This window comes from Giraffa tippelskirchi, chromosome 12 (genome assembly GCF_054371585.1).
Source record: "Giraffa tippelskirchi isolate mGirTip1 chromosome 12, T2T-mGirTip1v1.2.pri, whole genome shotgun sequence".
In the NCBI taxonomy this organism is placed as follows: Eukaryota; Metazoa; Chordata; class Mammalia; order Artiodactyla; family Giraffidae; genus Giraffa; species Giraffa tippelskirchi.
This window is the reverse complement of record NC_137286.1, coordinates 42,721,316-42,745,321: the sequence shown is the minus strand read 5'-3', so window position 1 is coordinate 42,745,321 and position 24,006 is coordinate 42,721,316. Positions and strand designations below refer to the sequence as shown.

Here is a 24,006-nt window from a genome sequence, read left to right as displayed (position 1 = left end):
GGAGACTCCAGAAGGAATGCAGACCTGCTGACACATTAATTTTAGCCCAGTGAGGCCGTTATCAGACCTCCAACCTCTAGAACTATAACATAAATTTGTGTTGCTGTAAGCAAGTATGTCGTAACACATTACAGCAGCAATTAAAAAATAAAATGTACCCAGGCAAAAGGCAGCAGATCTAAGTCCCCCAGGCTGCTCATGCATCCACATGCTAGACTCTGCTTATACCTAAATGCCAGCCTGTATCTATGCTCAGGTCAACTTCTCTCCCTCCTTCATCCCCTCCTGGATTCCAGCTCACTTAATTGTGTACCTAAGCACACATGTGTTACTCAATTCTCCAAGCTCATCTTGTCATAAGGACACATGAAACCTATTTGCTTTGTGTCCCAAAATCCCTTTTAGGACACAAATACATCTACCTGAGGGCTGAGTGTCAGTGCCCCAAAAATGTGTTGCTGTCATTCAGTCGCTAAGTAATGTCTGACTCTTTGTGACCCCATGGACTGCAGCACACCAATCTCCTCTGTTCTTAAATATCTCCTGGAGTTTGCTCAAACTCATGTCCATTGAGTCGGTGATGCTGTCCAATCATCTCATCCTCTGCCCAATAAATAAGAATTTTTCCCACCCGTATTTGAGAGAGAAACATTTCTGCTTCATCACTTATTAACACAGACTGAAAACATGGCTTGAGTTCCACAGACAAAAGGTCTTGCTAATACTGTGTGTTCTCCACTCCCCAAGTCCAGAGCTGCCCATGGAAGAGAAGTTCTGGTCAGTAGAACAGAAATGCTTGCTCAGGACTGCAGTCTCACACTGGCCCAGGACAGAGGAGGAGGAGAGAGGACAGTCCCCCAGTAAGTGAAATATTTAGAATAAATGGATTTAGATATCCAAGGTTTCAGAATTTCCTTTGAACTCCTGTCATTTCAATTTGGGTATAAAATACGATTTGTGTTTTCTGACATTTATTTTGCATTGCACATTTGTATTGGAATTTTATTTTTTCTTCATTTTGATCACTGTAGGATGAGAGTAAGGTTTATAAACCCTTCCCCAGGTGTGATTTTCTTGAGTCACGACCTTCAGTACTCCTTAATACATTTTGCAGGGGGCAGGACAGGTGTTTTGGAGCACGAGAAATAGCACTAGAGAAGTTCAAGTCTGTACTCTTCCCACGTGATCTCTGGAAAATAATTTCACCTCCCTCAACCCCAGTCCCCTCATTTGGAAAAACTAACCACACCTCATATGCCAACATCTCAGAGATGGTTGTGAGGGTTAGGTGAAATCCCATACATAGAGCACTTTGAACTTGGAAGGCATTTATAAGTATTATGTAGTGTTTCTATGAAGTCAGAAATTATTAAATGCTTACCAAATTAGACCATAAAGTGACCTAAAAAAGGTAGTATAAATGGAAGGTATGAGATACACAAAACCTGTCATCAATTAAACAAATATTCAAATTTTCCACCAAGAGTACCAAGAGGCCATTAGCTTTATAATACATAATATTATTACTTAAAACATGAACATATTTTATGGGATTATATATTTTTATGACAGAACTTACATGATTGCTGCATGTCTTGTATCGAATATTCTGCCCTTCACAATTCCTGAGGGGGAAAAGAAAATAAGGATTTCATGGAAGTTGCAAGCAGGGGGAAAAAAAGCGAAAACAAGGCACTTGTAAAACATTTATTCATGAACACTGACTCAAAGATTCAAAGTTTAAATTCTAAGAAATAACTTTTAGGAATCAGGAGGCCAAAAAGTCTCATAGAAGTGTCACAATAGTGAATTCTTTAGCTGAATTCATGTAATAGTATTACTTAAGCACAGTTTTAACCCTAGGGTTCATATAACCACTGAAATTAATAGTATTACAGTATTGTGTATAGTGTTTGTGTGTGTGCACGTGCGCGCATGCGTGTGTATAATGTGTGCATATATGTTTTTCTTTCCCCCTATGAAAAGGAAAGGAAAGCTACTGGCAGAAGCATTTTGCGTAGCACCCTGCTGTGGGAAAATTTCTCTTCCTTACTTGCTGAGGTCACCAAGTTAACTGGGCCCTCTATAATTTCCCTCTCTAATCAAAACAACCATCTCACTTTTATGTGAAATCTAAAATATGACACAAACGAACATACCTATGAAATAGAAACTGACTCACAGACGAGGAGAATGGACTTAATGTTTGCCAAGATAGGGCAGTTGGGAAGGGTGGACTGGGAGCTTGGGATTAGCATATGCGAACTAGTATATATAGGATGGATAAAGAACAAGGTCGGACTATATAGCACAGGGAATTATATTCAATATCTACGATAAACCATATGGAAAAGAATATAAAAAAGAATTAAATATGCATAACTGAGTCACCATGCTGTAGGGCAGAAATTACATTGTAAATCAACTATACTTCAATAAAGTTTAAAAAGCAAAAAAATTTTAAAAGCACAATTCCTAAAAAACAGAAAATTTCCTAATGTATTGAACAGGTATATTTAATCATATTTTCATATGTTACTACATTCACATTAACTGTTAAAATAGTCTAAAGAAATACAACTGTCTCTGCCAGGAATTAGCTTGAGGCAATGCTTATATTTTACTTCAGCCACTGGTCTTACTAAGCAAACGCTACAAAATAGTGTTGGGGCAACTTTCTTAGACTACCGATACTGCAGGGTCTGAAGTCATATCCGCATATACATATAGGCTTGAGAATCCAGGATGACCACCACACACACTCCCCTCCCCTCCAGTCCCTTGCTCTGGGACCCCGCACTCATCTTCCAGGCAGACTTTCCTTCTGGACGTCTGGAATTCCATCTGGCAGGTCCCTTCTTCAGTGTAGGGCTTGCTGCTTTATATTTTCTATGTACATTAACTCCTTAAGATAACTCACTTATAAACTTTTCCAATTTTTCCATGGAGTTATGTTTTTACCCTTTATGTTTCCCTGGTCCATTCAACGGCAAATTTTGAGCCAGAAAAGCCAAACACAGGCTTAACTCGCAATCTTGAATTAAAAGTCAATTGTCACTATGTCATTTGTTTTAGAATAGTTAATCTGGGAAGAACAGAACTGCTACATATTGAATCCAAAGAGATCATTTTTTCTTTTTTGCTGGTGTGATTTAAATATGAGCCTATATGAAATGACTGAACCAGTCTATGTCAGCAATATATAACTCACTGCATACCCTTTCTGACGATTCTATTTTTATCAACTATAAAAAGAATAAGTGAAAACTAATAATGTGCCAAGAAGTATAAAGAAGGAAAATATATCATTAAAAAATCCCATCATCAAGACCTCTACCCTTAATATTTTAGCATTTCATCTTCCAGTGTTTCTGCCATAATTTATTTAAAGATTTATTTATAGCCAATTCAACTGTGTATTCAGTTTAATTTAATATTATAACCATATTCCTATTTTATTAATAATTCCTTGGAAAAATTGTTTAATGACTACATAATAAACCATTATAAATACATTACTTGTCTTATAGTTTTGCATTTGAATTTTTTAAAATTGTGGTAAAATACACATCGCATAAAATTTACGATCCTACCAATTTTAAGTATACTATGCAAGACTGTAAGTATATTCACACTGTTGTACAGACACTGGGCTTCCCGGGTGGCTCAGACAGTAAAGAATCTGCCTGCAATATAGGAGACCCGGGTTCCATCCCTGGGTGGGGAAGATCCCCTGGAGTAGGAAATGGCAACCCACTCCAGTATTCTTGCCTGGAGAATCCCATGGACAGAGGAGCCTGGCGGGCTACAGTCCATGGGACCACCAAGAGTCAGGCATGACTGAGCAACTAACACACACACAACACACACACATTAACTTTTGTAGGCATTTGTGCTGTCTCTGGTTTTTCCCTACTTTTAACATTTATGTACAGTAAAATTCACTTTTACGGGGTTCACAATTCCATGAGATTTAACAAACCCATACAGTTGTGTAAGCACTGCCACAATCAACATGTGGAACAGATCCATCATCCCATAAATGCCCTCAGGTTGCCCCCCTATAGCCAACTTCTCTCCATCCTCAGCCCCTGGTAGCCACTGACTTGTTTTCTGCCCCCATTAACTTTACCTTATCCTGTAAATGGAAATCACACAGTATCTAGTCTTTTGACTATATCCATCCATGTTGATGTGTTACCCGTAGTTCACTCCTTAGCTGCTGAACAGTATTCCACTGTGTATATCACACAGTTTATTTACCTATTCACCAGCTGGATATTTGGGTTGTTTCCAGCTTTTAGCAATTATAAACACAAACGTTGTAAACATTCACACACAGGTTTTGTGTGAACACAACTACAGTTCTCTTGGGTAAATACTCATAAGCAAGATTTCTGAGTCTCATTTTATATAATGATTTTCTGCTAAACATATTTATGCTTTCATTTTTGTTCAAATTTAGGATACCTATCTAGAAATGGATAACAAATACAAGTCTTTTCATCTTATGACTCTCATGCATGCATTTTTAACTCTTGATTGGCTAAGTATTATTTGACTTGGTTGTTTCTTCAAGAAGGGTAAACGTCTCCCACATTACTGAACTTTGTATTTCACATAGGGAAGGTAACGCTGCAAGATGTATTACTTTTTTCATGATCCTTTCCCCTCAAAACTGTAGACATGCTATAATGACCTTTGACATTTAGACTTGCAGAAGACAAGTCTGAGTTTTATTCTACTGTACATGTATTTTATTTTTTTTTGTGGAAGCATACAGTGTTCTGCTTCATTAGCATTTTAAGTAAAAACCACAGTCAGGGTGTACCTATTAATAGTCATGTGTTTATTTTCATCTATTTTGACTAAAAATGTTTGGCCTTTTTGACGGGAATACTCAAGGTCTTTATTTTCAGTGTTGTATATTATTCTCAGATTATAATTTTGATTACTGCTCTTGTTCCAAGAATATTTATAATTCTTAAGTGCTGTGCAGCCTGTGGGATCTCAGTTCCCTGAACAGGGATTGAACCGGGGCCACGGTAGTGAACATGAAAGCCTGGAATCCTAAACACAAGGTCACCAGGGAACAACTCTGATACACTTTTTCTTTCTTTGCAATCCTTCATGAACTCACCCTTCTCCATCTATATCTCAAACCATTCTCACCTTACTTTATGTTTCAATTAAAGCTTGTATCCAAGTCTCTTCATATCTGTTTTCTGGAAGATGCAATCCCTAATGGGAGTTAGGAAACATACGGGAGAAAGAAATTTTGGAGTGAAATGAAGAGCACTACAGCTGCCTCCAAAAGCATGACCTAAATGATAGTTACATTTCTGAACTGAAATACAGACCAGGTACCCAATTTTCATTTGGCTATCTCTTTTTATTTTTTTGGTCTTATTATATTTAAAAATGTATTTTTTTAATGGCTGAGTAATATTCCATTGTGTATATGTACCACAGCTTCCTTATCCATTCGTCTGCTGATGGACATTTGAATCGGTTCTATTGAGATGGATGAAACTGGAGCCCATTATACAGAGTGAAGTAGGCCAGAAAGAAAAACACCAATACAGTATACTAATGCATATATATGGAATTTGAAAGATGGTAACGATAACCCTATATGCAAGATAGAATAAGAGACACAGATGAATAGAACAGTCTTATGGACTCTGAGGGAGAAGGTGAGGGTGGGACGTTCTGGGACAATAGCATTGAAACATGTATATTATCATATGTGAAACAGAACACCATTCCAGGTTCAATGCATGAGACAAATGCTCAGGGCTGGGGCAATGGGATGACCCAGAGGGATGGGATGGGGAGGGAGGTGGGAGGGGGGTTCAGGATGGGGAACACATGTAAACCCATGGCTGATTCATGTCAATGTATGGCAAAAACCACTACAATATTGTAAAGTAATTAGTCCCCAACTAAAATAAATAAATTTCTTAAAAAAATAAAAAATAAAATACAATAAAACTGTATACATGTGTACATTCCCTTACACATTTTGAAGATGAATGTTATAAAACGAAACCCATAGCATTAGAGTTACAGACTTCATACTGGTTGAGAATCACCAATCTAAGATCCAAAGAGCAGAATTCAATAATGATAAGATTCAGTTGACCTTGAGGTATATGCTGGTTTTAGAAAAGGCATAGGAACCAGAGATCAAATTGCCAACATTCACTGGATCATCGAAAAAGCAAGAGTTCCTGAAAAACATCTATTTCTGCTTTGTTGACTATGCCAAAGCCTTTGACTCTGTGGATCACAATAAACTGTGGAAAATTCTGAAAGAGATGGGAATACCAGACCACCTGATCTGCCTCTTGAGAAACCTGTATGCAGGTCAGGAAGCAACAGTTAGAACTGGCCATGGAAAAGCAGACTGGTTCCAAATAGGAAAAGGAGTATGTCTAGGCTGTACATTGTCACCCTGCTGATTTAACTTATATGCAGAGTATATCATGAGAAACGCTGGGCTGGAAGAAGCACAAGCTGGAATCAAGATTGCCAGGAGAAATATCAATAACCTCAGATATGCAGATGACACCACCCTTATGGCAGAAAGTGAAGAAGAACTAAAGAGCCTCTTGATGAAAGTGAAAGAGGAGAGTGAAAAAGTTGGCTTAAAGCTCAACATTCAGAAAACTAAGATCATGGCATTCGGTCCCGTCACTTCATGGCAAATAGATGGGGAAACAGTGGAAACAGTGGCTGTTTTGGGACTCCAAAATCAATGCAGATGGTGATTGCAGCCATGAAATCAAAAGACACTTATTCCTTGGAAGGAAAGTTATGACCAACCTAGACAGCGTATTAAAAAGTAGAGACATTACTTTGCCAACAAAGGTCTGTCTAGCCAAGGCTATGGTTTTTCCAGTAGTCATGTATGGATGTGAGAGTTGGACTATAAAGAAAGCTGAGCGCCGAAGAATTGATGCTTTTGAACTGTGGTGTTGAAGAAGACTCCTGAGAGTCCCTTGGATTGCAAGGAGATCCAACCAGTCCATCCTAAAGGAGGCAAGTCTTGGGTGTTCATTGGAAGGACTGATGTTGAAGCTGAAACTCCAATACTTTGGCCACCTGATGCGAAGAGCTGACTCATTTGAAAAGACCCTGATGTTGGAAAGAGTGAAGGCAGGAGGAAAAGGGGACAACAGAAGATGAGATGGTTAGATGGCATTACCGACTCGATGTATATGAGTTTGGGTAAACTCCGGGAGTTGGTGATGGACAGGGAGGCCTGGCGTGCTGCGGTTCATGGGGGTCGCAAAGATTCGGACATGACTGAGCGACTGAACTGAACTGAACTGAGGCAACAAATTAAACTAACTCAGTATTTTGCTGTGTGGCACTCCTAAGAGTGTCAATGTCTGTTCCAATTTCCAAACAATGAATTAGGTTATATTTTATCAGTTGTACATTCATTCATTTAATCAAAACTATTTGAGTACAATATATGTATTAGGCACAGGGCTGAGTGCTGGTGATACAGAAATGAATGCAAATTGTTATTGAGCTAAAAAGTAAAGATACAGCTCCAAATTGATGTGATGAGTTTGATAATAAGCTATACATAGGACCTACAGAGACAAGTATCCAGGTATATAGCTCTCTTGACTGTTCACTGAGAACGTCTTTCTATATTATCACAATAGGCTGATCCAGTCTTAGTATTTTCTAACATTGTATATTTCCATCTTTGTGACTCATCAAAGGTATAAATTAAAATTTATTAAACTCCCAACCAGGATACATCAAATTTTAAACATTCCAGAAGCACCAAACTAGGGATCTGGTGGGGAAAATTTATGAAGGTGGAGAACTCTCTTTCTTGGTCAAAAGGATACAGCTTCATTCTCCCGGGAAACAACAGCCAGGCCAGTGGACAAGGTCATCTACTTACATGACTCATTTCATTGTGTTTATTATGTGTGGATAAAGGGAGAAAATAAATTATAGAAGAAAGTGAAAGGGTAATTTGAAGTACTCTGTTTTTTTTGGAAAGGCCCCAACTAAGGAAAGAGCTAACAGATTAGGGAGTTCAGTTCAGTCACTCAGTCGTGTCTGACTCTTTGCAACCCCATGAACTGGAGCATGCCAGGCCTCCCTGTCCATCACCAACTCCCAGAGTTTACCCAAACTCATGTCCATCAAGTCGGTAATGCCATCTAACCATCTCATCCTCTGTTGTCTCCTTCTCCTCCTGCTCTCAATCTTTCCCAGCATCAGGGTCTTTTCAAATGAGTCAGCTCTTTGCATCAGGTGGCCAAAGTATTGGAGTTTCAGCTTCAACATCAGTCCTTCCAGTGAACACCCAAGACTTACCTCCTTTAGGATGGACTGGTTGGATCTCCTTGCAATCCAAGGGACTCTTAGGAGTCTTCTTCAACACCACAGTTCAAAAGCATCAATTCTTTGACGGTCACTTTTCTTTATAGTCCAACTCTCACATCCATACATGACTACTGGAAAAACCATAGCCTTGATGAGACGGACCTTTGTTGACAAAGTATTATCTCTGCTTTTTAATACATTGTGTAGGTTGGTCATAATTTTCCTTCCAAGGAATAAGTGTCTTTTAATTTCATGGCTGCAATCATCTTCTGCAGTGATTTTGGAGTGCCCCCCCCTCAAAAAAAATAAAGTCAGCCGCTGTTTCTACTGTTTCCCCATCTATTTGCCATGAAGTGATGGGACCGGATGCCATGATCTTAGTTTTCTGAATGTTGAGCTTTAGGCCAACATTTTCACTCTCCTCTTTCACTTTCATCAAGAGGCTCTAGTTCTTCTTCACTTTCTGCCATAAGGGTGGTGTCATCTACATATCTGAGGTTATTGATATTTCTCCTGGCAATCTTGATTCCAGCTTGTGCTTCTTCCAGCCCAGCGTTTCTCATGATGTACACTGCATATAAGTTAAATCAGCAGGGTGACAATATACAGCCTAGATGTACTCCTGTTTCTATTTGGAACCAGTCTGCTGTTCCATGGCCAGTTCTAACTGTTGCTTCCTGACCTGCATACAGGTTTCTCAAGAGGCAGATCAGGTGGTCTGGTATTCCCATCTCTTTCAGAATTTTCCACAGTTTATTGTGATCTACAGAGTCAAAGGCTTTCGCATAGTCAATAAAGCAGAAATAGATGTTTTTCGGACACTCTCTTGCTTTTTCGTTGATCCAGCAGATGTTGGCAATTTCATCTCTGGTTCCTCTGCCTTTTCAAAAACCAGCTTGAACGTCTGGAAGTTCATGGTTCATGTATTTTGCTGAAGCCTGGCTTGGAGAATTTTGAGCATTCCTTTACTAGCGTGTGAGATGAGTGCAATTGGGTGGTAGTTTGAGCATTCTTTGGCACTGCCTTTCTTTGGGATTGGAATGAAAACTGACCTTTACCAGTCCTGTGGCCACTGCTGAGTTTTCCAGATTTGCTGGCATATTGAGTGCAGCACTTTCACAGCGTCATCTTTCAGGATTTGAAATAGCTCAACCAGAATTCCATCACCTCCACTAGCTTTGTTCATAGTGATGCTTCCTAAGGCCCACTTGACTTCACATTCCAGGATGTCTGGCTCTAGGTGAGTCATCACACCATCGTGATTATCTGGGTTGTGAAGATCTTTTTTGTACAGTTTTTCTGTGTATTCTTGCCACCTCTTCTTAATATCTTCTGCTTCTGTTAGGTCCATACCATTTCTGTCCCTTACTGAGCCCATCTTTGCATGAAATGGTCCCTTGGTATTTCCAATTTTCTTGAAGACATCTCTCGTCTTTCCCATTCTATTGTTTTCCTGTATTTCTTTGCACTGATGGCTGAGGAAGGCTTTCTTATCTCTCCTTGCTGTTCTTTGGAATTCTGCATTCAGATGGGCAGATCTTTCCTTTTCTCCTTTGCTTTTCGCTTCTCTTCTTTTCACAGCTATTTGTAAAATGATAACCAAAATCTTCTTGTATCATGCTGACTTATAATCCTAGAATGCTTTTGATTCTAATTTCAAAATTAGGGAGGGAAATTATAAAACCATGGTTTAAGATTGTATTTGAATTGATTTAAATACGGGAACACAAAAACTGTGGAAACTTACAAAGAATGACATTTTTTTTTTAAAGTGTATTAGAACTTCAGAAATAATTTTTCAGATCCATTTTTAGTAACTGTTTCATTTTAGTGATTTAAATGAAAAACCAAACTAATTTTGAAAAACTTAACACTGAAAGGAAAGCACTTATTTGCTGGTGGCAGCCTTGGTTATGTCTCATAACTATTGGTTATGACCATATGATTTGGGTCTATACCCCAGTGCCATCTGCTATATCCTAATTGTGAGGCACTACCTGGAATCTTGAATGTTGGGCCTGAAATCTAAACCTAAAATGTAAGTGTATCTCTACTAAAAATTCTACTACAACTGCAACAAAGTGATATGAAAAAAGAGCATTTTATTTCATGAATTCTCAAAATATAAAGTACCATTTTAGACACATTCCTTCTCCAATGACTTTTTATGGTTAACCTATCATGTACTAGGATGTGGATATAAGGATACAGGAAGGTTATCTCTTGGTTCCCTTAATAAGTCGGTAGTAAGGGTTTTTTAACTCAAGCATCTGGTGGACATTTTTCACATCCTACTTCACTTTGTCCAACTGAACACACTCTGAAGCCACAATGACTGGCCTGTATTGATGTGGCATGCTTTGGTTACAATTTAGCATGAAAATGAATGACCACTTTATGAAGAGGAATAAAGTAGAATGCAAGTTATTTTAAAGCTAAGGACACTGAAGTTCTAACTCCCCAAGCAGGAACCTGCCAGCTTATTCTGGAAATAATTCCTTTGGCTCAAAGCAGCTGAGCTGCAGAAATATGACTTCCAAGTTTTTAATTTCATTCTAATTATTATTTGTAAGAGCTAATGGTTATCAGGAGTATATAAAAATTCAAGAACATCATTTCACAATTATGTATTTTCTATCCATTACAACATTCATAACACCCTGAAATTGAAGATTTTTGAAGCCATAACTTTTATGAATATATAAAAAACATATGTTGATTCCACATGAGGATACAGTAAAAACATTAATAAAATTTCCCTGGAGTTTATAGCACTATAATTTATTGCGTTCATTTGCTGATATATTGACTCAAATACTAGTGTCTTAAAAACTAACAAGCATGTGTTTTGAAGAATAGAAATATATTAATTTTTTAAAACAGTAGTTAACTTAAACCTGTCTTTCCCATGGTTGGCACTTGACTAGAATATCAAATTGCAAATTTCTGCAAGCAAAAGAGACATTCTGGCTGGCATATGGTCCACAGTGCAAAAGAACTATGTGTATTTAAATGTAATCAAATTCTGAAATAACTTTATCCACAAAGAAATACATAAGCAAAATAGCCACACTCATGTCCTTTCCTAAATCATGAATTTAAAGGAGGACACTGAAAAAAAGAGAAGGCACTGAAATGCTTTCTAAAACTTCGGGATAGCTTTCTGTTGGTTTTTATGTAACCACCTCTGCATACCTCTTCCAAGAAAAGTTGACCACAAAAGCTCAATATTTATGAAGATTTAATGAGTCTCTAAGGCTGTTCAAGGATAAGGAGACCTGATAAGCTTTCCAGGGGAAGTAGATTTCTTTCTTAACAGTCTCAGCGTACTTCCAAAATTACAGTGAAACGTCTCAATATGGTAGTGGGTATGTAAGGTTTGGGGCTGCCTAAAAGGTGGGGAGCAGGAATGACAGAATTATTAATGGCCCTGCTGCCTTTCCTCTGAAATAATCTAATTTAATTTTTATGGAGAGAAATAATGTTACTGCCCCTGTTTTTTATCAGAGTCATGGAAAGAGTGAGTATATCACAGGCCTGGCCTTGTATCAGGAGCTAAGCTGAGAACATAGATCGCCTCACCACACACTTGTCTTCCTGTAAATATCCCAGAACACACTATACTCTCTCTTTTTTTTTTTTAATAAATTTATTTATTTTAGTTGGGGGCTAATTACTTTACAATATTGTAGTAGTTTTTGCCATACATTGACATGAATCAGCCATGGGTTTACATGTGTTCCCCATCCTGAACCCCCCTCCCGCCTCCCTCCCCATCCCATCCCTCTGGGTCATCCCATTGCCCCAGCCCTGAGCATTTGTCTCATGCATCGAACATGGAATGGTGTTCTGTTTCACATATGATAATATACATGTTTCAATGCTATTGTCCCAGAACGTCCCACCCTCACCTTCTCCCTCAGAGTCCATAAGACTGTTCTATGCATCTGTGTCTCTTATTCTCATTAACTTTTTTTTCTTATATTTGGTAAAGAATCTTCCCTACTTTCAAATATGTATTCAAATTGGATGAGCTCAGGGAGCAAGAAAAAATTTGGAGAATCTCAGGACCAAATGTAAATTTTAAAATATAGGTTAAGATGTGTACATAAACAGACTAAAAAATACTGCATAAGTCCTAAAAAAAAAAGTACTAATTCAACAATGGTGACTCAAAATACAGTAGCAATATTTAGGATAGAACTGTTTTGGGGTCCCTACAATTATTTGTGAAATATTTTAGGTCCAAAAAAATGTCAGAAGGATGCAAACTCATGTCTACACCAGTAAGCTTCATCATCTCTTAAAAGTTTTCTTCGGATTTAAGAAATGTGTCATTACAAATTTGGTGGAAGCCCCCTGCCAAACCTCCTCAATCCTATTCCCCTGCCTCCTGCCCCTTGGTGAGAAATAACCAAGTAAATGGCATCATAGTTTACATAACCTTCCACAGCTTGATTTTTTTTTTGTCTCAACACTATGTTTCTGAAAATATCCATGTTGATAGATGCAATTCTAACCCACTCATTTTTATGACTCTAGAGTAATCCAATTTATAAATACAGCTCAAATTCATCAATCTTTTTTATTTATTGATCGATTTTCTTAAAAGTCTATGAAGGTTTATGTTGGTTCTGCAATGACCAATCTTATACTGTCACCTAGGGTACTACATTTGCAGGCTTCCCTGGTGGCTCAGCAGTAAAGAATACACCTGCAATGCAGAAGACATGGGTTCTATCCCTGGGTCAGGAAGATCCCCAAAGCAAATGGAAACACAGTCCAGTATTCTTGCTTGGGAAATCCCATGAACAGAGGAGCCTGGCAGGCTACAGTCCGAAGAGTCACAAAGAGTCAGATACAACTGAGTGACTGAGCAACAACAACAAAGGGTACATTTGCACCAGTTTCTTAGGATACATATTCTAGTGAGACTGTTCCGTTCTGGGCATTTACAGCTTCACTAGTACCAGATAATGACAAACTGTCCTTTAAAGTGGGAATACCAACTTTCATTCCCATTAGTAGTGCAGAAAAATTCTTGTTTTTACATATCAAGGCCAACACTTGGCATTTTTAAACTGAAAAGTTTCCCAGTCTGAAGAATATGGAATATCTCACTTTGTATTTTTTGCATTTTTGTTGTTAGTGAGGTTAATATTTTCATGTTTTAGACTATGCAAGTTCCCCTTCTGTGAATTTCCTGTTCATATCCTTTTCCCATTCTTCTACTAGTTTGCTTTTGTTTTATTGTATTTCAATATCTCATACACTAATTCCTTATTGGTTATATTCATTATCAAGATTTTCTTCCACTCTGTGCTTTTCTTTCCTTTTTCTTTTTTTGGCCACAACACAGGGCATGCATGCAGGATCCTAGTTCCCTCACCAAGGATCAAACCCATCCCCCTGCAGTGGAAGTGCAGAGTCTTAACCACTGGATCACCAGGGTAAGTCCCTACAGTATATATTTTTATGATATAAAGGTGTTTGCTTAGCCTACTTGAATTTATAAATATTTTCCTTTGCAACTTTTGCCCTTTGTGTCTTAGTTAAGGACACAAATATCACCCAGAGATCATACAGATATTCTATATATTCTTCTTCTAAATGTTTTCAAGATTCGCTTTTCATAAGCAGATTTTAATCTACCTGGAATTTATTCTTTAATGGATTGACATTTTCCAATATTTTCCCTTTGGATATTAATAATCATATTTGAACTCCACGTATTGAATATTCATCCTTTCTCCACCAATTTTTAAAATGCCGTATGGTTGACATTAATTCAGTCAATACAGAACACTTCTTGTATTGAGGGATCACAAGGATCCCTCAAATTGCCTTCTATAGTCCGTACCTTCTTTCCACCCGCCGCACCTCTTTTTTAATACCAGGCAATTACTTATCTGTTCTACATGTCTATAATCTTTGCATTTCAAGAATATTACATACAGTTCCGGCAGGGAGAGCGGTGAGAAGCGGATGGCGGCCTTCAACCCGGCGCCCTCCAGATCCTCTGGCCTCCGATGGGCAGGTGAATTAGGGGCCCCCAGGCCGGGACCTCCTGCGGGGGGACGAACCGGGGGCCCCTGGGCCGGGATCCCCGGTGGGTAGGTGAACTGGAGGCGCACTCACTGGGACAGCTTGGGCTGTGTCTTGCGGGCCTCAGAGCTCTCACCACCGCCACCCACTGGAAGCCGCCGCAAACCTCACCCTCACCCCTGCAGCCTAATGGCGGCGGCCGCTCAGAGCCCGGATCTCGCTGACCAACCACCCGGTTTCTTGGCTCAAGGCTGCAGGGCATAGGCCAAGCTTCTGCCAGGCACCCGCGCGGATCGGGTACCTGAGGTGACCGCTCCCCGCGTGGGGGCTGACAAAGGCTTTCACGACCCAGAAGGCAGGGGAGCCGCGGTGGGTGCCGGGTAGAAATTATCTGTTGGGCAGTTGGTGGTGATTCTACCAAGACCTTGACGTCGAAAGATACTAATAGAAATGATGGAATAACTTAGCCCATGCAGCCAATAGTTACTGCCCATCGCCCTCTGGTAAGATTTACTGTCCATTTATAGAAAGCCTGTGTCTATAATATGAAAAAGCTGCTCTCAACTTTCCCCTCAATCTTTCAAAAGAAAACTATATCTAGGCCTTCTAGATGCAAAGAGATTGCTGAAGTATGATAAAGTCAAGTTAGAAAATCACCTATCTTGTAAATGCCCCCCCCCCTTTTTTAAACCATAGAAAAGACATGTCTTCTGGAAATGACTTTTCTAAATGAAGTTGTTTGACCACCTCTAGAAGTGACCTCAGGAGCCCCCAAGGTCCACATTTATCCAGTGGGTTAGAGGACATGGAATGGATGACACTGAGGAAGTAAAGCAGGTTCTAGGGCAGACTGGCCATCCTTAGAAGATATTTCCATATTATAACCATTGTTTTGTGTGTGCATTTTATTCCTCACTACTATATAAATATAGTTGACAATAGTACTTTTTGGCAATATCTAGTCTTTCTAAATGTTCTGAAGTCCTGATATATATTAAAACTAGAAGTAGTAAAAAGACATTTTGTAAACATCTTTATGTTAAAATTCCTTTGAAATATTGTTGGCTGGGGGCGGTAGGGGTGGGGGTGGTGGTGGCCAAATCACCTCTTTGAACATTGCATTGTATCTACGCACTGGTTGAAGGTTAAGGGTGGCGGGGAAAGAAGGAAGTGCAAAGAGCTCTGTGCCTGAGTGTTTACAGTGGGGCAAGACTAAGCACTGTGTTTTTTTTATGTTTGTGCATTTTATTTCACTTTGCTGTGTATATAGTGTATATAAGGGACAAGTGAGTCCTAATTTACAGCATTTAGTCTTTCTAGATGTTAAAGAGATTGCTAGTGTAAGACAGAAATAGAGTTAGTAAATTAATACATTTTGTACACTTTGTGTGAAAATTTCCAGGGAAGATTGTCTTCTGGAAAATTGAGCTTTATTCCCCTCTGGGTTGGTGGAGGGGGGAGAGATGGGAAGGGGGTTGGTCTTAGGCTAGAATGCCTGTATTTTGAAGACATTTTTCAGAATATAACTGTTTCATGTGTGCAGTTTATTCAAGATTGCTCTGTATATAGTGGACAAATGAAGTCCTTATTTGAAACATATAATCCAATTTAGAAGTGCTTGACATAGGTTAAATGTAAAAGTCATAAAATATCATTTTGTAAATATCTTTTTGCTCAAATTCATAGGAACTTTGTCTTTGGGAGCGTTGAATGTTAAACCACCTCCATGAGCAAGTATCCTGGAGAAGGCAATGGCATCCCACTCCAGTACTCTTGCCTGGAAAATCCCATGGACGGAGGAGCCTGGTAGGCTACAGTCCATGGGGTTTCTAAGAGTCGGATATGACTGAGTGACTTCACTTTCACTTTTCCCTTTCATGCACTGGAGAAGGAAATGGCAACCCACTCCAGTATTCTTGCCTGGAGAATCCCAGGGACGGTGGAGCCTGGTGGGCTGCCGTCTATGGGGTCGCACAGAGGCGGACACGACTGAAGCAACTTAGCAGCAGCAGCATGAGTAAGTATACTGTTGTCTGTATTTGTTCTGTGGTTTGGAGGAGGTGGGAGAGAAAGAACTGCAAACAGTTATATGCTAGTGTGTTCGTACCTGGACATATTCAGACCAAACCATTTTCTGTATGTTATATGCATTTTGTTTGGTGGTGTATATAATGGACCAATGAGTCCTAATTTTGCAACACCTAGTTTCCAGATTGAAGGCAGGAGGAGAAGGGGATGACAGAGGATGAGATGGTTGGATGGCATCACCGACTGAATGGACATGAGTTTGAGCAAACTCCAGGAGGTGGTGAAGGACAGGGAAGCCTGGCATGCTGCAGTCCACGGGGTCACAAAGAGTCGGACAGTACTGAGCGACTAAACAATAACAAAGTCTCTGCTTTTGTAAACATCTTTTTATTAAAATTCCTGTGAAATATTGTTGTTTGAGGGGGTGGCCAAACCACTTCTTTGAACACTGCATTGTATTTGTGCACTGGTTGAAGGCTGGGGCTGAATGAGGTTGCCAGTGAAGGACAAAGTAGTCAGTAAAAAAATTAGCACATTTTAAGTAAAATTAGCACATTTTGTACACATTGTGTGGAAATTCATAGGCCAGCATGTCTTCTGTAAATGACTTTTGGATATGAATTTGTTCAGTCGCCTCTAAGCATTACACATGCCTGTACTTGTCCATTTCATTGGTGGTGGAGAGAGGAAGTGAAGGAGGGAATCATTCAAGCCAAACTGGTCATATTTAGAAGATACCCTAAAGCTTCCCTGGTGGCTCAGACGGTAAAGCATCTGCCTACAATGAGGGAGACCTGGGTTCAATCCCTGGATCGGGAAGATCTCTTGGAGAAGGAAATGGCGACCCACTCCAGTATTCTTGCCTGGAAAATCCCACGGATGGAGGAACCTGGTAGGCTACAGTCCATGGGGTCACAAAGAGTCGGACACGACTAAGCGACTTCACTTTCTTTCTTTTCTAGATGATAAGCACTGTTATGTGTCTTCTCTTGTGCTCATGCTCAGTCGTGTCCAACTCTTTGTGACTCTTTGGACTATAGCCCACCAGGCTCCTCTGTCCATGGGATTTTTCAGGCAAGAAAATTGGAGTGGATTGCCACTTTCTCCTCCAGAGGATCTTCCTGACCCAGGGATCAAACCCACATCTCCTATGTCTCCTGCATTGCAGGTGGATGCCTTACCTGATGAACTACTGGGGAAGCCCCCAAATAATTATTATTTCTTGTCTTGTTCAAGACTTAGATGGGTGAATGTTTATTTAGCAGTGCTGTGTACACAGTGGACAACTATCTAGTCTACTTTTACAAGTATCTAATAAAAGACAATATCTAGTCTTTTAGATATTTAGAAGTGCTTAATGTGTTTAAAAGTAGAAGTAGTAGAATAATGCTTCTTGTAAATAGCTTTTAAAAACTGATGGGAAATACTGTCTTTGTAAATGGTATTGTTAAACCTCCTCTCTAAACAGTACACGCTGTGCTTATCCATTGGGTTGAGGAAGGTAGGAGGGAAGATTGCAAAGATGTTTTGCTAGTGTGTACTAGAAACCTTTCAACTTATCCATTGCTCTATGTGTTACGTGTATCTCATTTACCTTGACTGTATATATTATGTATGTACTGGACAGATGGGTCCCAATTTTACAATAGCTAGTCTCTAGATATTAAAGAGGTTGCCAATGTATGATAAAGTGAAGTGAAAGTTGCTCAGCCATGTCCGACTCTTTGTGACCCCATGGATTATCCATGGATTCTCCAGGCCAGAATACTGGAGTGGGTAGCATTTCCCTTCTCCAGGGGATCTTCCCAACCCAGGGATCGAACCCAGGTCTCCCGCATTGCAGGCGGATTCTTTACCAGCTGAGCCACAAGGGAGGCCCAATGTATGATTAAAGTGGAGTTAATAAATGCATATGTTTTGTATACTTTGTGTTATAATTCATTGAAAGGCTGTCTTCTGAAGAGGAAACTGTAAATCACATCTAAGTGAAACATGTGAGTGTACTCCGCCCACTGTTGGATGGATGGCAAATAGGAGGAATTGGGAGAAATGAAAGGTTCTAGGCTAGAATATTCCTTCATAGAAGACACTTTTGGATATAACCATTGTTACACATGTGTAGTTTATTCAATACTACTGTGTATACAATGGACAAACAAGTCCTTATTTGAAACATCTAGGTTTTCTAGATGTATAAAAGTTACAACCTATGTTGAAAGCAGAGTTAAAGTAACACCTTTTAAGCATTTTTTCTGTTAATTCATAGGAATGGTTGTATTTGGGGAGTGGAATTGTTAAACTTGAGTAAACTCTCCAAGAAAAGTAAGTTCACTGGGTGATGGGGAAGGGGGGGCAGGGAAGGAAGTGCAGAGAGAAGGGTTCTGTACCCATCAGTCCTTAGACAGGTTCAGACTATCTAACCATTATTCTGTTTATGCATTTTAGTTAATACTGCAGTGTTTTAATCATAATTCTGCCAATATCTTTATCTAGAAGTGTGTTGCCATTTTTGTACTTTCTGAAATTTTTGTTGCTAAGAAAGTCAGGATTACATTTTTTACTTTCCAGATTGAGTTGGTATAGTATATTCTTAGTTATCAAAATATTCATAGCCTTGGGACTTTGAAATGGTAAATATTCATGATGTGTGAAAAACACAGTACATAACTGTATGGTTGGTCATCCAGGTCATTGCATCTATCGGTGGTTCATTTCTTTTTATTGCTGTGTAGTATTCCATGGTATTGATATACTATAGTTTGTTTACCTATTCACCCACTGAAGGGCATGTGGATTGTTTCCATTTTTTTTTTTTTTTTTGATATTATGAGTAAAGCTGCTAAAAACATTCAGGTTTCCATGTGAAAACAAGTCTTCATTTCTCTGGGATAAATGCCTAGGTGTACAACTGCTGGGTTGTACAGTAGTTACATGTTTAATTTTTTAAGAAACTGCCTGTGGCCATACTGTTTTACATTCTCACTCCCAGTATAGGAGTGATCCAGGTTATCTGAATTCTTACCAGCATTTCATGTTGTCAAATTTTTTATTTTTTTTAAAAAGCTATTCTGTGGCATTGAAACATGTATATTATCATATGTGAAACGAATTGCCAGACCAGGTTCGATCCATGAGACAGGGTGCTCGGGACTGGTGCACTGGGATGATCCAGAGGGATGGGATGGGGAGGGAGGAGGCAAGGGGGTTCAGGATGGGGAACACATGTACACCCATGGTGGATTCATGTCAATGTATGGCAAAACCACTACAATATTGTAAAGTAATTAGCCTCCGATTAAAATAAATACATTTATATTAAAAAAAATTTTTAAAGCTATTCTGATACATATATAATAATGTCTGATTGTGACTTTAATTTGCATTTCCCTGACAGCTAGAGATATTAAGCCCATTTTCATGTACCTATTTATCACATGTGTATCCTCTTTAGTGAAACATCTGTTCAGCTCTTTTGTTCATTTTCTAATTGGATTCTTTGTTTTTTTTAATTGTTGACTGTTTTGTTCTTAATATAAATCCTGGTCCTTTATCAGATACATGGTTTGTAAATATTTTCTCCCCTTGATCTAGGTACTAATACTATAGTTTTGGCTATGTAAGTCTTATATCAGGTGGACTGGTTCTTTTTACTCTATTTTTTTTCAAAATTGTTTTAAGTATTCTGTGGCTTATACCTTTTGATACAAATTTTAGAATAATCTTATTTAATTTACAAAAATAAAACTTTGCAAGAATTTTGAGTGAAATAAATCTATAAATCAATTTGGGCCCAGCTTTATGCCCCACTTGTCTCCTAGAATATTGAAATCAGAGGATCCTTGACTGAGAAATCAGAGCAGCACAAATAAAAATACCTAAAAAACATCATCAGGCAATGAGATAGACCAGCCAGATCTCCTTAAAATTAAGCTCACACCTCTTTTCCTTAAACATGAACAACAACCAACAAGGATCACCAGAAATCTTAGAAAAGTCTTTATCATGAAATATCATGACATAAACAAGACAGAAAACAGTAATTCAAAAAGAATTGAGACAATGCAAGGGAAAGAAAACCACCCCCCCCCCAAACTCTATTTATATGCTCAGAGATAAAAGAGAAGATGTTGCATCTGAAAACCAGGGACAGATTGCTTTAAAAAATAATAAATTAAGGAACAAAAAAATATCTCAGAAAAAAAAAAAAACAGAGAAAGAGGAAAAACAAAACTACCTTGAGAATTAGAATGTAAGTTCAGGTAAATCTCCCAGTAAGTAGGGCAAATGGACAAAGAGAGAAAAACAGTAAGTCTAATATCTGAATAATACATACATATACAACTTTTTAAAAATTATAAATAAAAATTAAAGCTTAAAAATATCTTTTTGTTAAAATTGTATAATCTCTAACATAGTTTTCATTATTCTTCACAAAATTACCCATTCTTACCTATCCCCTAGAGCCATACTATAGTCAAGAAGGCTTTTTAAAATCAGTCCAGGATTGATTAATTCATTCATTATTCATTAATGGAATAAAATATACTAAATTTCCACTACATGCCAGTGGTAATGTGGGGCACAGCACAGAGAGGAAACATATATCTATACAACCTAAAATTTTGTTTCAATTATTTAAAAAATTTTTAAAAACACAATAAAATAAACACTCTGATCAAACTATATTCACAAGATCCTATAGAAGCACAGAAGTACTGCATCTAACCTAGAAAATGGTAGAAACTGCCAACAAATGCTTTAGGGGAGAAATGGAGATTCAAAGGAGTTTCCAAGGTCAACTATGTGTTAACAACCAAAAGGAGAAAAAGGATGCTTCAGGCAGAAAGAAGAGCATTGACAAAAGATGTGAAGTGATAGGTGAGCACACAGTCACTTATTTACCCATTCAAGTAACAATGTTTGAGTCCTAATCACATGTTAAATGTTAGACCTTACAGTGGTAAAGTCAATGTCCCTTCCCTAAAAGGAGTCTTACCTGACAATAATGAGAAGCATAAGAGAGGAACATCAAAGTCAGACTCAGATGGACTCAGATGTCAAGACAAATTTCCTAAATGAAGATGACCGTGAAGAATAAGTAAGAATTAGCCAGATATCACACTAAAAAAAGACACAAAAGAATACATGACAAGATGCAGATGATTAAGACAATAGATACACAAAGAAGGACCAGGTTTAAAGTGAAGGAAAGAATGTAAGGTAACAAATACACCATAGCAGTATTTTCAGACATCACTAGAAAATAAATTAGAAAAAAATTCAAGTGGCAAGGATCCTGAAAATCATTCTCAAACACACAGGAAAATAAACAGATGAAAGTGGCTGGAGTAAAAGTAGATGAACAGAAATAACTAGCATTCATGAAAAAGAGGACAGAACAAAAAGGCAAGAACCAACAGTAAATGATATAATAGAAGAAAAATTTTCCTGTAATGAAAAAGGATCTAAATCTGTACAATAAAAATGGCCACCAAGTGCCAAGAAAAAATAAAAGAGACTGATATATAGAAACAACATTGTAAAACTCTTGAGAAAAAAAATAAAGCCTTCCATAGGCAGCCAGGCAGAACAAAAACGTTATCTGCCAAAGAAGAGCCAAAAAAAAAAGCCAGCCTGAGAGGTCTATGAGCAACACTGTATGCCAAACTTTGTGGAGAAAAAAATTCTGAGGCTTGAGAGTGAAAATTTGTGTCTCAGGAATTTCATACCCAAATAAGCCATTCACTGTTTATGTGTGAAGTCAAGAGAAAAACATTTTCAGATATAGAAGGATTCATAAAGTATAAGACCCACAACATTTTCCTGAAATTAAGAAAGCTATAAAGTCTTAATACTTGAAGTGTGGTCCACAGAGAAGCAGCATTGACATCACTTGGGAATTCATTAGAAATGAAAACTCCTGGGCCCCACTCCAGACCTACTGAATCAAAGTTTATATTTTAACAAGATCCCTAGGAGATTCATATGTGCATTAAAATTCCAGAAGCACAGCTCAAAACATATCCCTGCCAACAAAGTGATGATTCAGAAAGAAGAACTGAAAGTACTGACAATGAACATTGAAATAATATATGTACACAAACTCAATTAAGTTTCATTGATAGTTTGAAATATGATTATGAAAGAAAAGATAAAAAGGGGAAAAATGCTGCCAAGAAATTGAGTATAAGATCCCAAACTATAATAACAAAATCCCACTAAGTGGAAATGAAGAAAAGCATAGAACATGCATTGACTTACAAATAAAAAGAGACTAGTATTTTATTATTGGCATCGATAGTTATAAAGCAATTATTAAAGTATGATTTTCAAACATCTTAAACTTAATCATCAGAAATATAAAAACAGAATGGCTCAGCAAGTAAAGAATCTGCCTGCAATGCAGGAGACACAGGAGACTTGGGTTTAATCTCTGGGTCAGGAAGATCCCCTGGAGAATGAAATGGCACCCCACTCAAGTATACTTGCCTGAAAAATCCTAGGAACAGAGGAGCCTGGTGGGCTACAATCCAATGTGTCACAAAGAATCAGACACGACTGAGAAACTAAGCATATATATATATATATATATATAATTTTGAAATTACCAGAGGTAAAGTTCAGCAAAAGAATGAAAGATTTTAAATAGAGAAGGTCATCCAAGCACATATATTGAACACTCTCCCTCTTATAACTGCCTAGTGAAATAACCAACAAAGTATATTAATAGGTTAACATCTCTACATCATAGCTAAAAATTCATAGAGGCTATACAGAAGCCAGAAATTTCAATATACATATGAATAAGACTGAATTAAAGGATGGTACACAAATATACTATTCACTTACACAAAAGAGAAGCTTGCAGGAGACGCAGGTTCGATCCCAGGGTCAGGAAGATCCCCTGGAGGAGGAAATGGCAACTCACTCCAGTATTCTTGCCTGGAAAATCCCATAGACAGAGAAGCCTACAGTCCAGAGTCATGGAGTCACAATGAGTCAGACAAGACTGAATGACTGAGCATGTGCACACACGCACGCACGCACATCTCTTCAAACAGTGCTTATACCCTATTCTCTATCTCACTTTTCCTTTTAGGACTCCAATTATACATGGTTTAGACCTTTTCATCTTATACCCGTACCTTCTCATCCTTATTCTATGTTCGTTCATTTTCCCTGTGTAATTTAGCCTGGATATTTCTACAAATCTATACTCTCTTCTGCTGTTTCTAATCTGCTATTATGGCCATCTATTTAGTTCATGATTTTAGTTATCATTTGCTTTTATTCTCAAATTCCCATATAATTCCATTTTATGGATTCCAGTTCTTTGGTGAAATCCTATATCCTGCCATCTATTTTTGTAAATATTATTACAGGGGTTTTGTTTTGTTTTTTAATACACAGGTCCTAGTACCTATTTCTAACTCTAGTACCTATTTCTATCATCTGAGTTTCCTCTTGTTCTTGTCTCATGGTAAGACTGGTAATGTTTTATTGAATTATTGGCATAATCTATAAAAATTTGTATACTCTCTGGTTGGTGTCATCTTCTTCTAGTGTGTTTTT

General features: G+C 38.2%; 1 protein-coding gene and 1 long non-coding RNA gene across 5 annotated transcripts in view; one reads left to right on the top strand and one right to left on the bottom strand.

Annotated features, from left to right (window-relative positions):
* ADAMTSL3 (ADAMTS like 3) overlaps positions 1 to 24,006 on the bottom strand; it is a 349,114-nt gene that overhangs the window by 211,425 nt on the left and 113,683 nt on the right. For 2 of the 4 annotated variants that reach the window (XM_081546777.1, XM_081546776.1), the window contains exon 5: positions 1,580 to 1,625. In XM_081546777.1, coding sequence (XP_081402903.1) covers positions 1,580 to 1,625 — 46 coding nt within the window. Of the gene's footprint in view, positions 1 to 1,579; positions 1,626 to 14,316; positions 14,767 to 23,283; positions 23,377 to 24,006 lie in introns of those variants that run through there. The other 2 variants (XM_081546775.1, XM_081546779.1) reach the window with 2 other exon arrangements.
* LOC145528459 (uncharacterized) overlaps positions 14,757 to 24,006 on the top strand; it is a 77,979-nt gene continuing 68,729 nt past the window's right edge. The window contains exon 1 of the long non-coding RNA XR_014070441.1: positions 14,757 to 14,909. This is a non-coding gene — a long non-coding RNA (uncharacterized LOC145528459). The remainder of the gene's footprint in view (positions 14,910 to 24,006) is intronic.